The sequence below is a fragment of the Pocillopora damicornis genome, chromosome 3 (genome assembly GCF_964200805.1).
Source record: "Pocillopora damicornis chromosome 3, jaPocDami1.2, whole genome shotgun sequence".
NCBI lineage: Eukaryota > Metazoa > Cnidaria > Anthozoa > Scleractinia > Pocilloporidae > Pocillopora > Pocillopora damicornis.
This window is the reverse complement of record NC_142672.1, coordinates 2,273,700-2,292,457: the sequence shown is the minus strand read 5'-3', so window position 1 is coordinate 2,292,457 and position 18,758 is coordinate 2,273,700. Positions and strand designations below refer to the sequence as shown.

The 18,758-nt window shown below is 38.3% G+C and overlaps 2 protein-coding genes across 8 annotated transcripts in view; both read left to right on the top strand.

The window, feature by feature from the left end:
• The window catches only part of LOC149047810 (uncharacterized), a 10,923-nt gene extending 4,605 nt beyond the window's left edge, over positions 1 to 6,318 (top strand). The window contains exon 2 of the mRNA XM_089200044.1: positions 5,279 to 6,318. Within this exon, the coding sequence (XP_089056170.1) occupies positions 5,279 to 5,559 (281 nt within the window). The 3' untranslated portion in view covers positions 5,560 to 6,318. The remainder of the gene's footprint in view (positions 1 to 5,278) is intronic.
• LOC113675234 (uncharacterized) overlaps positions 1 to 18,084 on the top strand; it is an 18,298-nt gene extending 214 nt beyond the window's left edge. Inside the window, exons 2-14 of one of the 7 annotated variants that reach the window (XM_089200039.1) lie at positions 494 to 616; positions 8,866 to 9,215; positions 9,708 to 9,845; positions 10,533 to 10,594; positions 12,093 to 12,383; positions 12,730 to 12,782; positions 13,133 to 13,195; positions 13,284 to 13,367; positions 13,760 to 13,846; positions 14,575 to 15,054; positions 15,599 to 15,670; positions 16,695 to 16,796; positions 16,933 to 18,084. In XM_089200039.1, the coding sequence (XP_089056165.1) occupies positions 10,591 to 10,594; positions 12,093 to 12,383; positions 12,730 to 12,782; positions 13,133 to 13,195; positions 13,284 to 13,367; positions 13,760 to 13,846; positions 14,575 to 15,054; positions 15,599 to 15,670; positions 16,695 to 16,796; positions 16,933 to 17,043 (1,347 nt within the window). In that variant the 5' untranslated portion in view covers positions 494 to 616; positions 8,866 to 9,215; positions 9,708 to 9,845; positions 10,533 to 10,590 and the 3' untranslated portion in view covers positions 17,044 to 18,084. Of the gene's footprint in view, positions 1 to 493; positions 617 to 8,618; positions 10,293 to 10,532; positions 10,595 to 12,092; positions 12,384 to 12,729; positions 12,783 to 13,132; positions 13,196 to 13,283; positions 13,368 to 13,759; positions 13,847 to 14,574; positions 15,055 to 15,598; positions 15,671 to 16,694; positions 16,797 to 16,932 lie in introns of those variants that run through there. The other 6 variants (XM_089200043.1, XM_089200042.1, XM_027191778.2 and 3 more) reach the window with 6 other exon arrangements.
• Positions 18,085 to 18,758: the final 674 nt, after the last annotated feature.

Here is an 18,758-nt window from a genome sequence, read left to right as displayed (position 1 = left end):
CTTAACTCCTATTTCTGTGTAGTTGAAATAAAACGAAAATGAAATTTACCGAGTTTCCAAATGTGGGTATCACAAACACTTGGCGAGAAAATATCTCCAGCTGCTTGAAAGAAACAAGATCATTATCCTTAAATTTTATTTTCGTGAACAATACATTTACTATGTTAAATAATAGGGAGTTTTTAATCCAAAAGGATTTGGTTTAAAAACGTACAACTTAACGTCTAAGTATCTGCTTTTCCTAGCGTTTTTCGCCGTCAATTGGACCTAAAAGAATTAATCGAAATTTTTACAATGTTGGTCAAAGGACTAATTTCGGTTTCTAATACGTATGTTAACATGTGAAGATATTCCTAAGAGACCCACATCTCTCCATCGAGCGAAGCGGATAACATCCATTTGCGCCATTTGCATTAATTTCCACATGGAACTGACAGCTGCAAGCATTTTTTTAAAATTTATTTTAATAAAAAGGTTTTGTTCATAACGACAGGTCGATTTGGGAAGCTTAATCCATTGCTTGGAGCTAGCGATCAACTTAAAACTTGTGTCATACGCGCGTGGTATAAACAGAAAACCTGGACTGCATTGTTGACTAACTTCACTTTTGGAAAAGGTGAGTCGCAGACGGCGAATCATTTTTTATCCTTCGATTCACTTATGAGTACAACTTCATTTATATATCTCTCCTATTCTATTTTACTGATACAAAAAGAATTAAAGTTACAACAACTAGCAACGACTAAGTCAAAATCCGACATTCAACATCTACCCATGATTGGAACTCATTTTTGAAAAATTAAAGGGTATTTAACGAAAGTTTTTTTAGCGTTTCTTATTCAGAAAATTGGATTTTAGATGCAAAATGACTAAAAACTTCGGAAAATACGAATTACTTCATTTAAAATAGTTACATTCCCATCTCTCCTCTCTCAATAACATTTAAGCATGACACTATGTTATGTTCAATTTTCCCGCGTTTTACTAGGCGGAAATTTGATCTTTCTGCATCGTACGGAAGCACATTTTAACCGCTCTCAATCATATCTGAAAAATTATTTTTACAAGAGAACAGTACTGACATATGGCAAAGAATAGTTGCAATTTTTTGTTGTATATTCGTCCATAAACATAGCTTATCTATCAAAAGTTAAAATCGCGTATTGTGCAAGTCTAAGAGAAAGTTATTAGCACAAACATGTTCAATGATTAGTTTAAAGGTACTCACCTCGATAGCAGGTGGCATCTGTCGACCGTTAAATTGCCGATTATTTCGATATTTCTGGTTTGGGAAATATAGAGTTTGACATTTTTTAATCTAAGTTTACTATTTCCGGGAAAAAGTCGAATTTTCCAATGTATACTGAATTTATTCATACATCACCCCATGTATGAATCTGTTGTGTGATGCCAGACAAAGATGGCTTGTCTCAATTGAAATTAGCATAAATTTCCTCTTTCTATGATAATCGGTCTTAATAACCAAAGGCGATCGTGTAAACTCAAGTAGGAAAAATCTGAATTTTCAAGGACCTGTATAATGAAGGAAGAGAAAAAGGTTTATAAAGAAGAATAAAGTTTTTTTTTATGACTTATCGATCATGAAATAGAAAAGGAACTTGGCTTTTGTTCTCTTCCCTAAAATAATATCGAAAATGCTCTCTACAAAAGACAAGTGATGCTCGATGCTACCAATTTTTGTTCTTGTTTCAACTTTTTTTTTTTTTTTTTACCGTTTTTGGGAGGGAGAGGGCTGGAGCTATTTATCTAGGGCCTTTTTATACAAAAAGTTAGGAATTTAAAATATAACAGCGGTAACAGCGACATGAACAAAAACAATTAAAAACTTTACTCAAATTTGTCTTGTCCCAAGCATTTTATGTGTTAACCTCCTTTATCTCAGCTGAAATCATGAGGAAATATCTGAGCGCGGAATTGAGACATAAAATTATCCTAAATTCCTGTTATCAGATAGGCAAAAATCCGCAAATGAAGGCAGTATTAATTTTCCTCCATTTTCCCTGGGCTGGTTAAGTTACGCGGAAATTATAATTTTTCTTTTTTTTTTCTTTTTTTTTTTTTTTACAAGACAGCACACCAAAAGTATAGGTTATAAGGAAAAAAGGATCTAGCAACCGTTTCCTCATAGACTCCTGTCCTTAGAAAGACCGTAAAAAATTAAATAGAGGTAATGCATAATTCAAGGCACGAATAAAATTTATTGGCTGTCTTACCACCTTGATGTACTACGAGCCTGCTGCTTAATGTTCCTACATGATTTTAAAAACCTAAATGCTGTAATGTTTCCGTGATGGCTAAAAAATTCCAAGGATTCTGTTATCGATTATAAAACGACGATGTAATGCCACTTTCTGAGAGGCCTTGAGTTGTTTTCCTTCATCGGAAGCAGTATTGCTATGGTTGTCAGCGTTTAACTTCCCGAACTGATTATTTCATGAATGCTTTAGTAAAAACCATGCAAATCCTAATTTACCCTTCGTTAAGTGTAAGATGAAAAGTTTAGGATGAAGACAAGTTTCACCACAATATTCTGTATTTCTAGTCTTGTATTTCCTTGATTGTTAATTCCATATTATACATATTCACGTACTTACTTCGTTTCAAGGCGCCAATAAAACACATTTAACGAAAGATGAGTCGTAATCGATAGAAAATAAGTCCACAGGAGCTTTACTCGAACAGTTTGGTCTCTACGTAATTGCAAAAAATAGCACGATTTAATTTATCGCCTGCCTAAATAATTGTTTGACAGTTTTCAAATTAAACCATCCGTGCATTAAGACTAATACAATTGCATATGTAAGCAATAGAGACTTAATGACTAGAAATGTGAATCACACAATTTTTCCGACGTTTTACTAAGCTGTTTTTCAGTGGCATATCACACCCAATGAGAACTTAAACAATTTCAAGTGTAACTTGAATTCAAAATTCGAGCAACTTGCGCCGAAGAATTAGACAAGCTGGAAAAATATAGGAGATGATTTATTAATGAAGTCATTTGGTGTCTTATAGAAAGACATAAACAGCTTCTGGTATCTGTCTTGTCTGTCATCTTGAACAAAACATTTACTATGTTAAATAATGGGGGAAAATGTACTGTTCATTCTGGTAAAAGTGCGCCTAAAATATGTTTTAAAACTCCTACGGAGTGCGTGAAGCCGGCTAAATGTTTCATCGTGCACAAATTGTCGGGATGATTTTATCATGAGGACGGAAAACGTTGTGCTTTTTGTCTAACTTGTGGTGACAAAGCCGTAGGAAGAAAAATGAACGATTTTACAAGAATAGCAACTTTTCAAATAATTTCGAGCCATTATTACGTGTTGATTTAACGTTGCGTGAGACAAGACAGACGACAATTCAATAAACTATGAGTAATATGAAAAGGACGTAAGCAAATTTCAAGATAGTGTGTACGGCGAAAAAAAAAATAGTCATAAATTTACATACATTTATTTGAACTACTATGTCGACGACTCATTAAAAACTGTCATGTTAAAAATATTTATCAACACATTTTTAGTATTTGGCATATCAGCGTAAATTTACATCGCATTTTGTTTAATCTGTTTGTCCTCATTGTCAACTTAAATTTGTATTGTAGCTCTGAAGCCCTTGAGGTTTGAGCAGATCGTTTGTATTGCGTTTTCTTGACGTCCGTGAATTATGGTCATCGTGGCTTTCGCGCAAGGTGGAGCTGTACAAATATTCATAGTAAATTCCGACACGAATCGTCAGTATTTGCTCAAAGACTTCCTCGAGGCCAGAGCAAGTTTTCAAACTAAAATTACGTGACAGGTTGATGAAAGTCCTTTTTAAATTAGAGAACTAACTTTCAAAACCACAAACAAGTGCAACATTTCCTAAAGCAAAAAGGAAAAAACTCAATTGAAATCCTATCGTGATAATTTAACGTTGAGGCGCTTTGAAAATACTAGACAAAATTAAAAACAGGTGGTAATTAAGTATTAACAACTGAGTTGAAAATGTAAATTGGCCACCGTAAAGAGTAAAAAAGCTGACGTTTCGAGTGTTAGCCCTTCTTCGCCACATCTTAAAGCGATGAAAAAAATCACACCTTCGTTGGATGCCACGCCCGAGGTAAAAGACAAAAGGAACAAATAAAAAGTGATAACAAACGCGCTCTGCCAAAACCTCGAAAAACTTGCTTTTAGCAGTATTTCATTCTAAAAACATTTCTAGAATTCAGTTTTGACAGTTTTTAGAAAATTCTTGTACGAGCAAGATCTGCTTTTCCTTTTTTAAAAGTAGAACGGTCACTTCAACTTCAAGCAGTCTCAAAGTACCTAAATGAAGGAATCCTCTTCTTAGGTAGACTTGTTGGTTCCAGAAAGTCAGCACCTCATTAGAAAACAGCTGTGCGCCAGCGCCTGCTCTCTGCGAAAAATTTGGAGAAGCTGTTGACAGCTCCTTACTTTTAACAAATATTGTAAAAATCCGCTGTAAAACTGGTAGTAATGTAATGAGAGAGACTTACTTTTAAGCAGGACCTGCTTTTTTTGTAAATGATAAATAAAAAAACTCGCACCTTCTTCATTGTGAGACTTGTGAGAGAAAAAATATCACACCCTCATCTTGCCACGCGTTTAATTGAAAACGAAAATAACTCAAATACATGCTCTCGCAAAAACTAGAAATCATTGCTTTGATCAGTATATCTTGTATCATCAACATAGTTACACGAATTCGGCGCCTTTGCAAAGAAGGATCCTCGTGTCAGGTAAACATGCTGGTTCTAAAAACGATGAATGCCTCGTTTGAAAACAGCTGTGCGCCAGAAACAAGGTCTTCAATCGCCTCGAGGCTCTCCACAGAAAACCGTCACTTTCGATTGCATTTAACATCAGTAGTAAGACCAGAAAATATATTTGTACGTTGAAAAAACTGACTGGTAAAAACCAGGCGACTTGACTCACATATAGAGAGAGGTGGTTTAAATGAGTCACTGCAATACGGATAAATTTAATTATTTCTGAATTTGCGAACCTTTGGCTCAATGCCCTAAACGAGGGTCAAGTCTACCCCTGAGTACACCGATGGAGATTGATTTTACTAGTTCATATTTACACTACCCACTCCCCCAGTGCAGCAAAATTGCCACTCCGATAATTTTCTCGATCAGTTACAAGCTTTTCCGCCTCCCTTCGGCCAAAGTCCCTCAGGACTACCAATTACTCAGGACTTTTGTTTGGAAAAGTTGACCCGGAACAATGGGCCATTTCTTGATACGGAGATGCACTATTATACACTGTAGGCAATGAAGACAACAACAACCCACCTCAGTGTATTTTAGATATTGTAACGGTGGTTCAGGATGGTGAGAAATTCATTCTATGCCGAAACGAGGAGCAACGCCTAAAAAACTTGGCTAAGGGCTCTGACGAGGCTGATTATGATAGCAGTAGTGAGGACGACAGTGATGGCGACAAAAGTGAAGACGATGATGACCAACCGACTCGTTTCGAAGCTGGACGCAGTAGATCTGGCAGGAGGGTGACACTATTTGTGCTTTAACAAGCTCAGAACAATTCCAGGGCCTTTCCGGAATCATATTTTCACACACGTTGTACATTTTCTCGATAGATATTTTTCAATAGATTTTTTTCAGATGTCTAGAAAACGGATTAACAAATAGCACAGATACTGCAAATAGATGATAACAAAAACTTGTATCATAAACTGACTAGGTCGCATGCTCATGAAATTTTAAAGTTTATAGCATCACCAAACGGTTTTTCTTTTTCAAACGAATGTCGAGGAAGGTCGCTGCGATAAATACGTTTTATTCTAATTTTGGTTACAGAAAGTTTATTAAAGTTTATGAGGCTAATATCAACGTCAATTTCAAGCAGTCTGCTTTTTCAAGCGGATAGATTCGAAAGTTATCAGATTTTTAGGAAAAATTTGTTTCCACGTGTTTCCCGTATAAAACTTTTAGAATTTGTATAGTATTGCACTAGTTAGTGTGTTTTGAATTAAGTGAAATTCACCTGATAGTTAAATTTGAGAAAAATCAAGATTGTTAACACGTGTCAACGAAGTGACGGATCCTTCAACGATGATTGCCAAAGGTAATATTCTACAATGATAAAAACGAACAAAAGAAGTGGGAACCGAGATAATTCAGGTAGGACTCTAATACTTTGGACCATCATAATATAGTGAAAGAAATGTGAAGTAGCTCATTTTTCTTTGTATCCTAATGTCGCATTGGCGAATTGGTAAAAAATGATTACCAGACAAAGTTATGGATAGAAAATACAGTGGGATCAACAAAATTTTGTGTGATCAGGGATCAAAATTTTCATCACTTTTGGGATCAGGGATTAAAAATTTGCGTAAAAATACGTGATCAGCGACGAAAAAATATACCTCGTTACGACCCTGAAATCGTAGAGAAGCACGAATTCTTCAGCGTTAATCAAACGGGAAGCATGAGCCAGGAGAATAGTGTCACGGAACTTTGGCATGGCTTTCTAAAAAACTTTCGTTGACTTAAACACGATAAACATCAATGACCGTCAACGTTCTCGCTCGTAAAATTCGTAATCTCAATTTTGGCGGGAACGCCAACACGACGTGGCCCCGCTCGACCCAGACTTCTCACGTTGCCGTCGCCGTCGCCGTCGCCGTCGCCGTCGCCGTTGTCGGATCGTAAGGTCCCTAATAACTAAGTCAAGAAAAAATCTATTTTGTTCATTGTTTTGCTTCCTTTACTTATTTTTGAAGTTTGTTTATGTTTAAAAGAGCGTTCCTTTTCGGAAAGTGAGATCATTTCTTGTTTGTCAGGGTTAGTCCTTGTTACAAATCAGTCAGTTACCTTTCAGCTCGTGACTATTTGCACGTTATAAATGTCTCTTCCCGCTCTGACAAATCAATGACACCTTATCTTATAAATGTGAAGAGGTATTTTAGCCTGCATAACAGCCGCTTTATGAGCCAAGCGAGGCGAACGCGGCATTTGCTCGAAGCACGAAACGAGTGCGAAAAGCGAGATGAGGGATGGAGAAAAATAAAGCTTTATTTTTCTCCTCCCCTCGTCGCTTCTCGCGCTTCGTGCAAAATGCCACTTTCGCCTCGCTTGGCTCATAAAGCGCCTTTTATGCAGGCTGGAGGTATTTCTGCAAGTTCTTTGAGTTAACCAAAGATAACTTTGTTTATCTTCGCTAAACAACACTTCTAGAGGTCTCTAGAGAAAGCGTTACGCGCGAGAATGTGGAATTTTATAACACTCCACATCGCGTATTCAGCCCTGCGGAGTGGTTCTCTTTTTCTCGCGCTCGCGGCGTGAATTGTTCATAGTTAACTCAAAGATTATTAGCCCGATTTCCGGGTCAGTAGAGGTCATAAGACCTTGTGGTGGCTTGAAATCTTAACTAGACGAACTCAAAATCGAAGTCAACGGTCTCGAATGCATTTTAATTCTGCTTTTTCCCCCTGAAGAAAACTATTTTAAAATTGTGGTAACGGAGTTTCGTCAAGCGATGACAGCTTCAGTTCGAAGTTGCGATCTCAATGATTTCGCTGGTAGCAAAGTAGCTAAACAAACGTTTTTCAGTCGTCATATAAAAAGTTATTTACGGCTCTTACCAACACAGCTGAAAGCTAGAAATAACATTTTCACCGTAAAAACATATTACAAGCAACAGTAAGTAGTCCTTTTACACTAAACTTTGCATTTAGTATGAATTCATTCAGCGGGCCGTCTAATTTGCATAAAGTTTATTAACTTAAATTCTCAAATTGCTTACTCCAGTGTCAGGGCTGTATTTAATTTCCAGAGCTAAAACGTTCCTGTAATTTACTTCAATAGCCAAGGCTTTATTCTATATGGGTTTTACTAGGAAGAGGCATATACCAGAGGGCTTTTACAACGGTTAAAGTTCGCTTTCATTTTCTAACATTTCAAGAGACACAAATACGACCTTTTTAAACTTGTCGATTGTAAATGTTAAAAACTTCTTTCTTCAAATTTTCTTTTAGGATTTTAAAGATTAAGAACGAAATAATACTCGGCTGAAGTTTCGATGTTAGGGATTGTTTCTTATGCGTTCACCGTTTTCTCGAAGTTGCGGTCGGATTCTGTTGTTTTTAAGCGCGAAAAGACAGCAATAAAACGATTTTTCAAACTATTTGTTATTTCTCCTGTACAATGAATCGCTTGAACACAAAACTATTTTCTCTTGAATTAGGTCACTAAAAGGGATGTTTTGGCAAAAGAAAAAAAATTCAATTTTTTTACGAGTGTCTTGTGATTTACGATTTTCTCGGAAAATGGCTCTTAATACGCCGATCGCAGCGATCGACGAAAATCGCCAGTTGTGTCCAGTGTGGCGCTTGCCATTTTTGCCGATCGTCGCGATCGGCGCATAAGATCGACGTTATTTGACATGTCAGATACTGGCGAATTTAATCGACGCGATCGGCGAATAAACATGATAAAATCGCCAGGGGTGTCTACTGCCTAAGTGGGTCTTCTAAACTATTGGGTGGCAATGCAATATCACGAGTGATGAATTATCCGTCAGTCAAGGCGATTGATCGTTAACCTACATTTATTAGAATTCAGTTTACAGATTAGATCAGAGAAGTTTGCTCCTTTCATTCAATAAGTAACAGGGGCGCGATTTGACGGTCTCAAGCTAAGTATTCTTCATTCTTTCGCTCTGCGTTTCCAACTCGTCTCGTCTACTTACTGAACGCTTGTAATAAGCTAGGATTGAATTCAAACAAGAGCGAAATTGCTCTTCACGAGATTCAAATTCATACTGATTCAGATTTGCAGAGAATTGCTGCTTTTTTTGTTTGTTGTTTTTTTAGCAGAGTTACATTATCACAGCCGTGAAGGAGCATTGTGTGCCATAACTGATGAGGAAGAAACGACAGACATTTTTTCTTGGTGCACGCAATATTCAGTATAGAAGGTGTTACATCATCATGGGCTAGAAAACCTGAATTGTTGCCAACCTCATCAGTTCCTGAGTTCACCTATCCGTGAGGAAAATCATGTAAAAAACGAAAGGTGATAGGTGAATGGATAGAAATATGAGGGGAAACCCCTCGGCAACGGGGAAACCCCCTTGGCGTGGTGGGAACCTATCCGCGGCTTTGAGGTGAAAGTGAAACATAGGAAACCTCATTAAACATTTATTTCGAAAACGAAACCTCAGGTAAATATATTTTATCTTTTAACCAGCTGCTAATTATATAAAATATTAAAAGTTTAATGCTTTGTGTCCCTCTAAGAAGCCTTTTATAAGGAAATCCGTTTTTTCTTTTCCTTGGTAAAGATGATTGACTTTAATTTTTGTTTGGTCAATCCATAACAAGTTCATTGCCGAAAAGAAACAAATTAATTTGTATCCGAAAAATGGAAATTGGTTCCGTAAACAAACATACGACACCAGAAAGGGAGAGATTAAATTTGTTCGTGAAAACCCACTTTCATAATATTCCTGACGTGTCTAACCTTCGCGGTCGTCATTCTTGTCACGCGACGTGAAACACGACAATGTAAATCACACCATTTTCAAAATGCAGAAACATGCACTGCCTTAAAAAACTTGCTGCGCGAAGCTTTTTGCATGTCATGGCAAAACCTTGAAAGATCCTATGATTTTGACTATATAATTGGATCGAATTACTTCCCTCCCTCGCGGCAGTTTCCGCCCGAGAGTGAAAGTCTAGTGTCCATCGATCAATCCTTATCTGCCCAAAAGGACAAATCCAATTAGTACGAATATTGGTGGAGAAATATTTCTTATGGCTGAGGAGGTCTCGACCAATTCTCGTTGGTCTAGGTAAATTTTTTTTTATGTTATTTCGCTATATGTTATGTCTTATTCTTTAATGAACCTATCGCAAACTTTTATTTTGATCATTTGGGAAGAAAGCGCGACAGATACGTAGGTAAAGCGCGCCTCACCAGGTATTCGTCTCAGTCTGTTTTGATTTGTATCACTCTGTAACGCGCTGAAACGAGTGACCTTTGACATCTTTGATGTTTCAACAAACATCACCTTGAAGGTTTTCACGAGGTATGCGATCATAAGCTTACCGGCGAAGCGGAACAAGGAAATAAAGCGCGGCGAGTCTTGAGGAATTTGCTTAATTACATTTATGATGTGCAATCGACTCCTTTACGGGACCTGGTTAATTCCAAGATAAACCATCTGCCTATTTCTCAACTGAACAACCACGGCTCTTGGTTATCGGTTCCTTCAGGTTTGAAGACATCATTGCATACCGTAAGTTAAGTAGACGCACTTCGTTCAGTCCTAGAAGACAGCCGAAAAAGATTATCTTTGATTCCATTTTTTAAGCAGTCATTGACAAAATCTTATGTTTCATGTTTCGTTTTGTTTCCTCTTCCTTCTCGGGGATAGCCACCTCACAAGCGTATAATCACTAACAGTAATGACTACGTTTTTGACTTAACCGAGTCTTCACTGAGTTTTCTGATCGTGCAATTGTTTTTCGACTCCTAGGAATAGAAGAGACAGCTGATATCTCTGAGCACACCTAAATCGTAACCGAAATTCAGAGATGGGTAAGTGCTGGAAAATTATATTTATTACAGACTTCGCTTCTGAGAGGTCGCTATATCGATGAATTTCCGGGTGGCGAATAGTCCTCTCCTTCACGGCACGATCACTAGTTCATCTTTAGCTAAGTGATTTCATTAGAGATATTGAATATCTTAAAACTTAGTCAAATGGGAATCTGACATTTTAATTCTAGTCCACCTTCCTATCAGATCAATGTTTTTGTTTCCTCTTTTATTTGCTTGCGTGTTTGATTTTTTCGCCTGAGCGCGCATTACTGGTGAAGTCCAAGATTTAAATTTCTGAATTCAAATTTTTTTAAGAACTGTGTGCGAATCTTTTTAAGTTTTTTGCCAAACATGTCCTTGATGTTGAACTTGCCAGTGAAACAACCTTTTATAAAGTTTTTCCTCGTAACTTTCACATAGTTATTCAACAACATCGACTTGCAATTACTAGTATTGCATAACTTGCAAAATATTATATGGAAAATTCAGGCTCCGAAATTCCAAGTTGCAGCGGCAAAAATGATGTAATTGTTGTACACCAGGTCACTTGACCGTGAAATGAAATGAACATACAAGTAATCATGCAGTTTTCTTCAGTTATTACCTTATCACATTTGCAATGATTGCGTGACACAGTCCCAATCTTGTATTATTAGACCATAACAATCTGTGAGAGATTTCGCGACTTTTAGGTCTTTGGAGGGGAAGGGGTGTGGAAAAATTGATTTTGGGATCACGTTATTTTTTTGAGGGGAACGGAGGGGGGATCAGTTGTCGCCAGCAGAGTATAGAGGGGGACAGTTAAAAAATTGACTGCCAATTAGCTGTCAATAACGGGGGGTATCATTAATTTTACACAGCCAAAATCCTTCCACCCCTCCCCCCCAGTCAATGATTAACAACCGGTCTCTAACTGTTGATAATACATCTTCGGGCTGTTCAGGCACGTGATATCCATATTTGGCCTCTTTTCCCTTTCGCGAGGCTTGTTCTTGTGTATATGATTCGGCGTCAAGCAGAGGGAAAAACCCCGACTCTGAAACTCCAATTTGCAGTGGCAAGTTGGATGTACTTGTCGTGTATCAGGTCATTTGAACATGAAGTCAAAATGAATATACAAGTAATCATGCAGTTTTCTACAGTTATCATTCTATTATATTTGCAATAATAGCGTTTCACGGTGACTGCAACAATCTGTTTATAAAACTTCCTCTGACTGCTTCTATATTTAGCCTCTTTTCGCTTTCGTGGGCCTTGGTCATGCGTAAATGACTTCGCATCTTAGCAGCACAAATGTAGAAAGTTAACTCATTCCCTCTGTTGAATAAACTATCCTCCAGCCGAGGTCGACAATCAGTGTCCCAAGCTGATGTTTATCCACTAGATGCACAATTTTTCATCGCATGAAGCCCCATTATTATTTCATTGAACACTCTTCGCCGGAATAATATCACTCAGAAATTGTTAATATCTCTGACTTTTGATGTCGCTACAGATTGTTTCATCGACGCGATCGATGCAAAACATCAGTTAACCGAGTCCGTCATCCATACACTGCGACTGCCTGAGAAAATTGGAGATAAGTGGAAGGACTTAGCAAGGAAACTGGGCTACATTGAATCCGTCGTTAATGCAATTCAAACTGAGGAAAATAACATTCCAAAGGAATGTTGCATCACTGTCCTTGTGCGATGGATGGAACGAGAAGCAGAGGGTGCCACTGTCGAAAGGCTTGCACAAGTTTTAACGGAAATAGAACTGAAGAATCTCTCCCGATTACTAAAAGGTAGGAGACCGTGAAAAGGCATAAGACAATTTATTATATAGGTGGCTACGCCCGTAGGCAAGATGAAGTGAACCTATGTGCTGATTGGCTACCCAAGCAGGCAAGATGAGCACCCCCTTGACTACTCGATCGGGATTGCACCGTTTTGATCCCGCGCCAGAAAGTTCTTTAAAAATTTGCGTGGAGCCGACTTACAAACTCTCTAGTTTTTGGACAATGTCGTTAATAGAGATGCAAAAAGCGGCAGAAGACAGTCAAAACAAAGATTTATGCGATTTAAGTCAATTTAAGCTCAGTTAAAATCTCATGGCAAAATTTCCTCAATGCATGTAATACTTTTTCGTAGATCACGCATTGGATTTCGAAGTGGATGTAGTTGGATCAGACGATCGAGGCCAAGTAAGTCCTTAAAATTATAGAAATAAGTCCTTAAAATTAAGTAAATTGGATAAAAAGTTTAAGCTTCCTGAATATTTGACCGAATCTATACCACAATACCATCGGTAGGCTTAAACCGAAACAATGCAACCTGGCATACAGACGTGCGCAAAACCTGCCTTTAAGGATAGTTTGAAGGTATTTGTTGAAAATAAAGGGTTCGGAGCCGCTAAATTTCAAGTTCTCCTCTCGACACCTACCCGGTTTATCCGCACATTTGTACGCGAGGCTAAATTGAATGCTGAAATTGAAAGTTGGCAAAAAGTAGCTTATTCAAACTAGCTAAACCTGTGTATCGTTCTTTATTTCAGGTTGACAAATTGCAGAAGAAAATAATTGAAATACAAGCAAACGCGAAGCAATTGGAGGAGGAGGTGGCGAAATAATTCTTAATTGACTGTTAAGCTTTTGGAGAGTGAGCGAATTAACTGAAAATCCATTTCTGTCTGTATTTTTCTTAAGGGTTCCAAAGTGAAGGCAAAAATGAAAGAATTAGAAGAAAAACTTGCAGTGACGACACAGGAAAAGCAAATCCTCGAAGAACGAGTGAGTTTTAATGAAATCACGTATCTTATGCGATCGCCGTTTATCTCCAGGACTTCTGGACTATGTCTATTCACTGAATGGCTGAAACGAGATTCAAAATAAAGGAGGTAAAAGGTAAAAGGTAAACAGTGCAGACAACGTCCAGGCTCACGATGAAATTGAATTTGCTATTAATACCTGACTTCATTGAACAACGTAGCCTCTGACGTAGCCAGGCGGGATGGTCTAAGGGCACCCGAGAGATACGAGAAGAATGGGGATTAATCAAAAAGCTGCTCCGCAACTTACCGTGATGTGCTCGCCAGTTGGGCTAATTTGCCTGTATAATTCTTACAAAAAGCAAGTGAATGAATCTCTTTACTCAAAGCTAATTGTTTGCTTTTATGACACAGTGCCAGAAATTGCAAGAGGTTAACTCAGAACTGGTAAAAGAACTGCGAGATGTCAAACAGCAGATCCAAGCCGGGAGTTCTAAACAGGTAGGAAAGTTATTGAGAGGCTACTAGGGTCACTAAGTGTTTATAGAATTAACTCTGAGGGTAACATAATATCATTTACTTCAGCATGGACGCCAGCAGGATTTTTCAGTTGGCGGTCGGTCCTTCATTATTTCTTTTTGGCATTTGAAGGCATGTCAGGCTGTCTTGGGAACCAGTCCTCAGTTATAGCCGGGAAGGGGGGAGGGGAGGGGGGATTTGAGGATTGTCGGGGAATACGTGGTTTTTAGGGGGAATGGAGGGGGGACCACTTATAACCAACAGAGATTAAAGGGGGGGGGGGGTATAGAAAATCAACTGCTAGAAAGGAAGGGTAATAAGAATATCACAGAGCCTGAAGGGTGAATCAGGAAAATTTTATCATGAGACACCCCCACCCCCCTCCTGCGATAGATAAAAGCCGCCCCCTTCGTAGTAAAAACTTTCACTTCCTTTTAACAAAAGTAGTGGTGGACCTTCTTTTCTATTTTAAGATTTATCCCTTGGATTGATTTCTGTGCACCACCATTCCTTCATTAAAAATGGGCGTTTAATATCACAGTAGAGATCAGACTAATAAAGAACGAGAGATCGTTGTTCAGTTGAGGCTTCTCAGTGAACGACTCTACGAGGGCGTGATATCTCCGCTGCAAGTTTCGGTAATGATATTGTGCACCACCATTCCCTCACTGAAAATGGGCGTCTAACATCGCTTTCTGTTTTCTTCGTAGGATGTCAAGACTGGTTTGGATTCACCACGAGAGGAGGAATCAGAAAATACCAGAGATGAGACTACAGAACAAGGGGTCGTTGTTCAGCTAAGGCTTCTCAATGAACAACTCATCGAGCGCGTGATATCTCCGCTGCAAGTTTCAGAAGTAAAAGAGGACAAACTTAAGACTTCTGTCATGGTAGACCTACTGATCAGACTGAGTATGACGCTGCAAGAGTTATACAGCACCACTCTGTCCATGGTTACCAAGTCCTGCAAATGCAGCGAGGATGTGAAACGCGAATTTTATGACTTCGCGTATCATGGTCTACGAGCTGAGCACAACGATTTGATGCACCGAGTGGAGGAGTTAACATCAGTCGAAAAAGAAATGACAGGCGAGGAGCAAAGCGAACTTTCTAAACTGAGAGAGCTCCAGAGTAACCGACAAAGGCTGGTTGATAGATTGGAGAATCTGTGGAGAGGTCTGTTCTCACCGGTAGGGATACACGATTTGTTTAAAATATGAAAATCATGTTTCTCAAATAGCTCACATCACTCAGGTTAGAAAGAAAGAAATCCTGAGATCTCCAAACAGGGGTCGAATCTACACAACTTTCTATTTCTTCTTCAGTGCTCTGAACTATCGCCGCACGATGGACGTCTCTCTAAATTTTCAACGGACCAAAAAGATCGTAGGAATGGCATCAACAGTTTTGCATGTTTTCTCTTTATGACTCAGTAACGTCCTTTCCTTGTTTATAGCAAATAAACCAGCAAAAAAACAAACAAAGAAACGATCACCAAAGAAACAAAGGAATAAGCTGATAGGATAGGTGAACGAAAGAGCGTAGAAATTAGGGAATGTACAGCTACCAGGCATACATAGACTTGGGTAAGTTCGTGACCGAAAATTCGAACACTGACATTGTGATCACAAATAAGTTGTGCACTCACGATGAAATCAGAAACTAAAACTCTGGCGCATAAAATGATTCACATTTGTGAAAAGAAATTATTTGTGTGTCTTCTTTAAACTTCAGTATGAGAGTCGTCCAAAAGTAACATGCTCTGAACCCTATGGAGCAAGTGGATGTTCTGCTGACTCTGAAAAGGTGAGATAGGTTTAGCAGCGAATCACTTTACCTCTCATGATTACTCGTACCTTACTCCGAAGAACCTTTCCTCCGTCTTTTTCATTTCTGTCGTCCCCGAGCAGTTTGCCACGTCAACAATGACCATTTTTATTCGCAGACAAGCCAAAGGACACTGGGTTTTTTTAAAAATGTTTTTATAAATTGGTTTGTTTGTCGGTTTATTTTCATATTTACCTTGAAATGCCACTCAAAGTTTAATTACAGATCTACTGAGAACAAAAAAGTGGCAAAATGGTTTGGAAACTTAAAGAAACCACGAGGCAGAATTACTACCTGAGCTTCCTTACTAAAATACGTTTTGTTACAAGAATTAATTTATCAGTGATCACGAGAGAGATCATGGAAAAACGACGGCAAACACTGAATAAAACTTCAGGGGCCAGGCTTTTTCAAAAGGAGTGTCGTCACTGTGTCAAGCAGTTCTCACCAGTTTTCCTTTTACTTAAAAAGGACTTACAAAGGAGGCTACACCATTGAACTTATAATAGCAAGAAAGGAAGAAGCGAAGGATGTTAGAATTAAGTTATCATGTATCTCCTCAACTTTCCCTTATCCCTTTAACACCCATGAGTGACCAACACATAATTTCTCCTTACAATGTCAATGCAATATCAAGCAGGTAAGTGACGAGAATGAAGAAATTATCAATTAAAGGATTTTCAGTTGATCCAATACCAAATTCTCCCAAACAACATCGTAGTAATTGTATGACAGACGCCAAGGAGAATTACCAATGAGATCCTGGGGATGAAAGGGTTAAACGTTACAACACATACTGAATTGTGAACCCAATTCTTTGAATATCTGGATTAGCGTATGAAGCTTACGTGTAGCCGTACCTCCCCCCCCCCCAAAAGGTAAAGCCTTATGGGGGAAAGGTAAGGCCACACGTAGGCTATAGCGTATGAAGAATGTCTAACTAGAAAAGGGAGAAGACCATTAAAATTTTAAGTAATGTAAGACTTTTTCCTCTGATACTTAGAACTTGCAACGATACCATTCATATCCACGTGAACAGAACACAAGCACAACGGCAGCTACAACAAGCGACGACGAAACACATGAAGGGTGTATCCCAAATCCAGTGAGTAAGGCCCTAACACATTACCAGGGCCACTGAGCTGTGACTTATGGGCATGCGCTAACTTCCCAGTTCTCTATTGTTTTTCTGCCAAAATTTTAATTCTCATGAAAAGTGATCCTTTTTTTTTTCCTTGCAGTTCAAGGGGACAAAGTTGAAGAACCCTTTCAAAAGAATAGGAAGTCAACATAACTCATGTCGCCTGGTGTCCTACTCTGTTAAAGACCCCCAGGGGTTCCGTTTAAATTGAACGAGTAGTTAACAAAAATTTAACCAGCTAGTCGTCGCTTACAAAGTCTTATTGTAGCAGTTCCTAGATCTTAGAGGAGAGCTAAAATGGCGTAGATATACGTAGTTATCGTATTTTAGCCAGAGCAGGTTTAAACATGATGAAGATTCTCGCAACAAACACATCCCGTCGAGAAATGAGGACTTAGAAGCACACGGGATAACCTGGACACGACTTCCGTTGCCTGAGCTATCGAGCGCACCAGGAAAACTGGGTCGAACCCTTCAAGTCGAGGCTTATCGCAAAAGACTATTTTGTGACAAATTCCCATCTCTCAAAAAGAGAAACTTCTAGCACGACATTATCACCAGCCAAATCAAACGCGAGTAACTTCTCCAGAGCCCCGTTTTCACTTTTAACAGGCAGTGACGCTTCCACTCTTTATGCGCTTACTTTTGTCAAAGTTATCTTTCCCATTCTACAATACATTACAATATTCTTTATTTAACGAAGGTGACGTAATTAACCCAATGAGTTATCTAACTTACGGCCTTCACAGCAGTACAAAGACGTAATGACTGATCAGCAAAACGACTTACTACGCGAGAAACTAAAACTAGAAATTGTATGGTTTACCACTGATACCTTGATTCTCTTCAGCTTCTGGCTGACGAGCGGAACATATCTTTAGTCAAAAGCATCAATGCATTGAAGAATCTATCAATTAAAATTTTTGACATTTTGAAATTTCAATTAGTTTTTCATATATAGCATGGGAGCTTTACAAGATTTGTAGATCATCGAATTCTCTGAAATGAAAATTTGGGCTTTTATAACAGTTGTAGATAAATACATATTTGTAAAAGTTAAAAGGTATCCTTTTTTCGGGATCCATTGAATTCACGCGTAAGAATAATATACTTGTACTATACTTATAGGACTTTCAAATGTGAAAACATTGTAAATTGTATATAATATCCATTATTTTAACAACCCTGCGTTTTGGCTTATTTATCGCTACAGCATGAGATCATCTACTCCTATTAAAACTTGAAAATAGCACATCAGGTATATCGATAAAATATGTTTGTTATGAATTTCTTAGAGTTTGATTTAGCGCGGTAGGGTCTGTTATGCGATCGAGCCTTGTATCCTCACCCTATAGGAAATTCGAAGGACGTCATCAGTTTTTAAACTCCAGCGGCCAACATCCCTTAAAATTTGACTTTTTCGCACGTTTTTATTTTATTATAGTGTTTTCCATTTAGAGAGTAGAACTGTTTCAAATTTTTTTACTACGTTTTTCACGCAACTCTAAAATGCCGGCTGAGAATGCCACGCATGTAAAAATATTTTAAGATTTTTTGGCCAGCGTAAAAGTTTGTCTCTTGAGCCGTTTGAAGAATAAAAAAATGCGTTAAGTATAAAAGCTACTCGTTCAAGTTCTGATGCTTAACTAATCACTTTTTTTACCGTAACTGGAAGATGTTTGCACATAATCTTCCGGCCGCCTTATTTGTGCCCCTCGGAAGACCACATATTTACCATCCTATATTGAGTGCATGTTAATGTTGTAAATGTATGTTGGGGATTTTGGCACGTACTGTGGAAAAACCGCAAATACTAGCGACTTGTTTCCGATTTAGGCTGGTTGTTTGTTTATCAATATTTCACAATGTCTCAAATTCTTGCCTTTACGCATTCAATATTTTTATTTTAATTGTCGATGCCTTGTG